Source organism: Ranitomeya variabilis, chromosome 2, assembly GCF_051348905.1.
Source record: "Ranitomeya variabilis isolate aRanVar5 chromosome 2, aRanVar5.hap1, whole genome shotgun sequence".
Classification (NCBI taxonomy): domain Eukaryota; kingdom Metazoa; phylum Chordata; class Amphibia; order Anura; family Dendrobatidae; genus Ranitomeya; species Ranitomeya variabilis.
In genome coordinates, this window is record NC_135233.1 from 937,168,241 (window position 1) to 937,175,499 (window position 7,259).

The 7,259-nt window shown below is 39.2% G+C and overlaps 1 protein-coding gene across 1 annotated transcript in view; it reads right to left on the reverse strand.

Moving 5' to 3' along the window:
- Positions 1–6,924, reverse strand: part of LOC143804006 (extracellular calcium-sensing receptor-like) — a 67,494-nt gene extending 60,570 nt beyond the window's left edge. Inside the window, exons 1-3 of the mRNA XM_077281752.1 lie at positions 6,833–6,924; positions 6,244–6,529; positions 1,109–1,921 (exon numbers count right to left, since the gene is read on the reverse strand). Of these exons, the coding sequence (XP_077137867.1) occupies positions 1,109–1,921; positions 6,244–6,529; positions 6,833–6,924 (1,191 nt within the window). The remainder of the gene's footprint in view (positions 1–1,108; positions 1,922–6,243; positions 6,530–6,832) is intronic.
- Positions 6,925–7,259: the final 335 nt, after the last annotated feature.

The window sequence follows — 7,259 nt, forward strand, 5'->3', positions numbered from 1 at the left end:
TGGGGGCATATTAATCTCCAACAGCTGTAAGTTTGTGTGTGTTCACATTAACTTTTTGGAGCAGAAACTTTCCAAATTCTTCTCAAATACTCAAAATTTAGTTCTGCCGAAGTATTCATGTCAATGCAAATTTACATTTTTTTGCGGCCCTTCATATTAGTTCAGTATGATAATGGACCAAAACATTATGGACACCCCTGCAACTTATGGTATCTCTAATGCTTGCCTGCCTCACTTCAAGTGAACTAGGTTCAGGTCTAGTATGCAATATCTGTGTTAGTCACTGTGCCATCTTAAAGGGAACCTGTCACCCCCAAAATCGATGGTGAGGTAAGCTCACCGTCATCAGGGGCTTATCTACAGCATTCTGTAATGCTGTAGATAAGCCCCCGATGTAACCTGAAAGAGGAGAAAAAGAGGTTAGATTATACTCACCCAGGGGCGGTCCCGCTGCGCTCCGGGTCCGATGGGTGTCTCAGGTCCGGTCCAGCGCCGAGCCTCTCTGACCTGCCCCGGCGCCTGCGCACTGCAGTACTTTGCTCTGCCCTCAACAGGGCAGACAAAGTACGCCTGCGCTGCAGCTGTGGCGTGAAGTCCAGAAGAGGACGTCATGGAATGAAGATAGGAGGCACCAGACCGGACCTGAGACACCCATCGGACCCGGACCGCAGGGGGACCGCCCTTGGGTGAGTATAATCTAACCTCTTTTTCTCCTCTTTTAGGTAACATCGGGGGCTTATCTACAGCATTACAGAATGCTGAAGATAAGCCCCTGATGACGGTGAGCTTACATCACCATCGATTTTGGGGGTGACAGTTTCCCTTTAAAGCTAGGAGTCATATCTAGGATACAGGGGTCTTACATAAGTTCTTACCTGCCTAGAATGACATTTGCATTGTAGTATCTTGATATAAGACTGTTACAATTAGAACATAGAGGAGAAAATAATCCTCTCACCTTGATGCAAAAAGTTCTACTTTGATAACTATTTTAAGGCCCCACAATAAGTAAATTGATATTATAGGCGGACAGATGGTAAACAATAAAATCAAATATTTTAAATATGTGTACAGAAAAGAAAAAAACTGTTTACATGGGATGACTTACCATCCATGGATTTTGTATATTTTCTAAAGGTTCTTCTGTAAGGGCAAAATTATTTCCTAATTCCTTATTTCCTAATATATTCTGCAAAGCATGAGCGATTGCATAAACTGCTTTATACACATTGTATGATATACGTAGGTTCTTCACATCTAAATATAGGCTATTAGTTGTGTTTAAATCTTCTTTACCTGTGCATGAGATTTTACCCCTTTGAAATGAACCATTAAGAAAGCAGTTAAATGTCTCTTCCCAAAAATGTGCAATAAATGGGTTTCTTTCCTGCTGGGACAGATGAGTGCAAGCTAAAAAATCTCTTAACCCATTAATGTCTCCTCTCCGTATGGCAAAACCAAGTGTTCCATGAAAATTTGGGTGTGTTTGCTCACTATAGAGCACATTTGATGTAGACCAGGCTTCACTAGCAATCCACTGAATTCCTGATAAATTTTGACGAACTGCTTCTTGGAATATCATTCCTACAATAAATTCTGTTGCAATTGTTATTACAACTTTGACTTTATATGTCACTACACTTATAAAAGTCTGAAGGATCTTCTTAGATGGGGCCATGGCTGAAATAATCCCAGTAAATGCAACACAGCTGCCCAGTTTTAGGGCTTCATCTTTAAATATACTTCCAGCATTTAGGCCATAGTCGTTATCTTCAAGAATAAGGCCAATCCATGTCCAGTTGAAATAGCTTACCAACTGTGCCAAGGCTTGGGACTGGAATATATCGCTAGGTATGGCACGAAAAAATGTAGGATGTTCATATTTGTTGCTCAGACAAGCACATGTAGAAAAATAACTTATCTGTAAAGAGAAAATTTACCTCAGACAACTAATTTGCTATGAATAGAAACATGCATACACACATGGCAGCCCATGAATGGAAGTGGGTGGCTACAGGGAGATTATAACAGCTATTTTACGAAACTATAGAGGGCTCAACTCAATAATACTGACTTCGAAACACACCTGTCACTCCAAACTGAGGCCCGCTGTCTAGTCCTCCATTGCTCTTTTCTCCTTCTCATGTCGCCCACATCCTTTTCGGCCTCTTCACTCCAGTCCCCAACTTACGGCTTGACCAGGCTTTGGATGTCACTGTGAGCTGTGGAGTTGTCCGAGTGATGGCACATTGCAAAGTGACCAAGTTGAGCCAGAAACCAGGGCAGGAGTGAACAGGCTGAAGTAAGTGTGCACGATTTTACGCATATATCGTCCGAGTCTCGCCAATGCAAGTCTATAGGTGCGAGACCAAAATCAGACACTACATGGACCATCAGTGTAGATTGCGAGAAATACGCACACATTTTCCTCATTTCAGCCCACTGAGCCCTTAAATTCAATGGGGAAAATCAGTGAGAAATGTAAAGCCATAAGCATGTCATATGGATGACATACGGATGCATAGGTGTGAGAAAATCGCATCATCGCATTGCAAACGCATTGCACATGGATGACCATACGGAGAACACTTGTGGGACTCTCGGCAGGGAGACTCAGACCGATTTTCCATATGTTAAGTGTGACCCCGGCCTAAATCTCAATGTATAATCAGAGGCTATGTGTCCAAACAATTTATATACTGCCATATCATGGCTGTGGTTATGACACCTTAAAATAATATATAGAATGATTTAAAGAAAGGTAATTGGCACAATACAAATATGTCATAAATTGGCAACATTTTACTTGAAAAAAATTACATATAAAGGGTTGCCAGTTGAACAGCTGTGACTGGAAATGAAATAGAAAATATTTATTATGGAGCTTCAAAGACAAAGTCACAGCCAGTTTGGATGCGGTAGAATCAAGATGCTAGAGGGCTTGTCGCTTTTACACATTCACATAACTGTCAATGGTTAAAAAAAAAAAAGCGTACATGCTTATTTAGAAGAAAATAAATACTTATGTTCATGTGTAAAATTCTTGTTCTAAATATTATTCGAGATGATCGATATTTAGGATCAGAAGGGAAAATTTGCTCTTTTAGGGGAGGCTGGATCATGTATTGTCGATGTACCTATACTGCATTCCCATTATCCTTTCCCCCAGGGTGTGTATTACTAAAACTGCGTGCAAATGATTTATTTTATGTAAGGATTTATATGATTGTAAATGGACTGTTGCACCGTTTGGAAAAGAAACAGTTAAGTCTCCTCACCCAGACAGGTTGCTTAGAGAATAGTTTGGTGGGCAGAGTTATGTACATAAAAGTTATACAGTGAGGAAAATAATTATTTGATACACTGCTAATTTTGCAAGTTTTCCCACCTGCAAAAAATGGAGAGGTCTGTAATTTTTATCGTTGGTACACCACAACTGTAAGAGACAGAATCTTAAAAAAATCCAGAAGTTCACATTGTATGATTTTTACAAAATGTATTTGCAATTTATTCCAAAACAAATACCAATCTTGCGGATATACTCATTAGTAATCAAATCCCTTCTACAGGATGTGCCCATTGCACTCCACTAGGGAAGAAGAAGGGGGCAAAAACTCCCAAATACATATATACTTAATAAACTACAAAGAGCATGATGCCCCAGGATGAAGAAGTGCACAGCATAATCAATGTAGTATGCAAACTAGAAATTTTATTAACAAGGTACAAAAGACTAAAAACAACACAGGTATGTGAGGATAAGGTGTATGACTCATAGGTACACCAGCAAGGGAATGCACACATATAAAAGTAACAAGGGTACAGTCATAGAGCCATGTAGCATGGAAATACAATCAAACCGAGCAGTGAAATGCACAATCAGGGAATTGTATATCATAGGGTGAGGGAGGGACACTCATCTAAGGTACAGTGACCGATTCACCTCAAAATGGAGGGGAAGCCCCAAAATAACCAACACCCACCCCTATTGCAACTGCCCGAAAAAATGTATATGTAACTAAGCCACAAGCCCTAGGCTGAGCTTACCCATGTGTGCAATGTCCCGTGTAAGGTGTCCAAGGAAAGAGCCCCCAATTTATTGCATGAAATAAGTATTTGATACAATAGAAAAACAGAACTTAATATTTGGTACAGAAACCTTTGCTTGCAATTACAGAGGTCAGATGTTTCGAGTAGTTATTGACCAAGTTTGCAGACATTGCAGCAGGGATTGTGGCCCACTCCTCCATACAAACTTTCTCCAGATCTTTCAGGTTTAAGGGCTGTCACTGGATTGTAGCTCCCTGCAAAGATTTTCTATTGGGTTCAGGTCTGGAGAATGGCTAGGCCACTCCAGGACCTTGAATTGCTTGTTAGGGAGCCAATCCTTAGTTGCCCTGGGTGTGGGTTTCAGGTCATTGTCATGCTAGAAGACACAGCCATGACCCATCTTCAATGCTCTTACTGAGGGAAGGAGGTTGTTGGCCAAAATTTTGCGATACATGACCCCATCCATCTTACATTCAATACGGTGCTGTCGTCCTGTCCCCTTGCAGAAAATTACCCCAAAGTATGATGTTTCCCCATCATGCTTTAAGGGTAGGATGGTTTTCATGGGGTTGTACTCATTCTTCTTCTTCCCCCAAACACGGCGAGTGGAGTTGATAACAAAAAGTTCTATTTTGGTCTCATCGAACCACGTGACCTTCTCTCATGTCTCCTCTGGATCAGTTAGATGGCCAATGTTGAACTTCAAATGGGCCTGGATATGTGCTGGCATTAGCAGGGGTATCTTGCTTGCCCTGCAGGATTTTAATCCATGACGCTGTAATGTTTTACGGTAATGTTTTGAGACAGGTCCTCCCTTGTAGTTTTGGGCTGATTCCTTACCTTTCTCAGAATCATCCTTACCCCAAAAAGCAAGATTTGTTTCTTCCATTTTCTAATAACTGTATGAACAGTTGTTACCTTAACACCAAGCTGCTTGCCTATTGTTCCATAGAATTAGAAAAATGGAGTCAAAACTACTGTCTTTTTGATGACAAAAATATAATATTTATTCAATAACAAAATGAAATATTAAAGTCACCATGTACAACAATGTAAAAAGCATATAATCATTTCAGGGTAACTACAAAAATGAAGGACACAGGTAACACATCCACAACTCCACACTAATATAAAAAAATCTGACCTGAGGTATCAAGTTCTTAAAGTATATAGGCGGTATAGTAACTGGCACTATATGTCCCAACAGACATATAATCACATATATACATGTAAGACTGATCCTCACCCGTCATGGTCGTAGTGTGGGAGTGGAATACTAGAATTTAGTTCAACTGCTGGAATCAAAGAAACTTAACTGCTTCATAACTTTTGATGTACATGTACGTTAAAGGTCATGTCCTTGACTTTGATGCGAGCTCGCATGCCAAATCCACATCTTTCACGGCAGATGATGGCTGATTTAATCAGCCATCATGTGCCTTTAACAGCCGTGGGTGGAACAAAACTATAAATGCAATAAGAGGTGATTAAAACTTCCTATCTACCACAAAATGGTATCACTAAAAATGTCTGCTCAAGGCCCAAAAATTAAGCCCACACACATCCCCATATTCTGAAAAATGAAAATGTTACGGGTCTCAGAAAATGGAGACAAAAGTTTTTTGTTTTTTTTTGAATGTCAGAATTACTTCTCACCAATTATATAAAAAACTATTCATGTTTGGTAACTGCATACTCATATTGTCCTGTAGAATCATACTGCCAGGTCAGTTTTACCATATAGGGAACATGTAAACAAAAACCACAAATATCAGTTGTGAATTTGCACTTTTTTTTGCAATTTCAATGTACTTAGAAGTCTTTTCCTTCTCTCCAGTGCATCATATGATAATATTAATGGTGTCATTCAAAACTACATCTTGTTCCATAAAAAACAAGCCTTCATACAGTTATGTAGACTGAAAAATAAAGTTATGGCTCTTGAAAAAATGGGAGGAAAAACTAAATTGAAAAAAAAAAAATGGAAAATCGCATGGTGTGAAGGAGTTAAAGATTTTGTTTAAATTAAATTCACATCATATACATTCATCGAAACTATAATTTTTTGTTATGTTTTCTTATTTACTTTTGGGCTATTTTTTCCTGTGATTTCATAGTTTTATATCTCAAATTTACCATTCTGGTTCACAGAAGCAAGAATAACCAATATCAACTGGTAAAATGGAAACATACCATTGGAATGTTATAAAGTGCCACTACTCTTGATACAGCAATTGAGTGGGTAGACCAACTCCCTCCAATTATCGCTGACACAGAAGGAAACCTGGTGCATGTATATTGCTCATCGTTGGGGCCAGTGACCAAAGACATGGCTGCCCGTGTTGCCTGGAAGTGTGTGTAACATGCATCATAGATTCTGTAACCCAAGGTTAGGTTAGGGAGTAATTTGTCACTTCTGTTAATTTCTTCAATGGCAAATATCATTGTTTGTAAAAACTGAAAGTCTATTACACTAAATCTGAAAAAAAAAGTTGAGAGATTAAAAAACTATAAAAAGTAATGGTTTTGTGAAACTGAGGTCAAGTAACACAACATCATGACATTTTACCCACAAAAACGTGCAACTACCGTAGTAAGAATGAGTTTGAAAATAACCCTAATTTGCATTAAGCAAACCTTGGGCCACTCCATGTGAATTCGCCCTTCAGGTCATGCAGTTTATTTCATTTTGGATGTACTTGCATTCATTCTAGCAGCTGAGATGTGAGCATTCACTTCTTCATGTCACTGTAGAGTGGCTGTGTATATGCAATCAACCTACCTGGATTGAAATGGGAGCTGAGCCCTCATACTCAGAAATAAAGGGTGTCCCAATGTCCCAAAAGTCTCAACACCATCATACTTTTCTGACATGTTATTTGCCAAATTATTAAAAAGTTTGTCACATTCCAAAATCTTTAAAGGTCTTGCCCTCGTTAAGGGGTCTCTTTAAGGCCATGTGCACCACACATTGAGTATTTGGTGAGGTTTTTTACCTCTGTATTTGGAAGCCAAAACAAGGAGTGGAACAATTAGAGGAAAATTATAATAGAAACACATCACCATTTGATCATTTATTACCCACTCTTGGTTTTGGCTTACAAATACTGAGGTAAAAATGTCACCAAATACTAACGTATGCATGTGACCTAATATCAAGCTAATCACAAGATATTCCCCAATAGGTATCACCAGCAATCAGCTGTAAT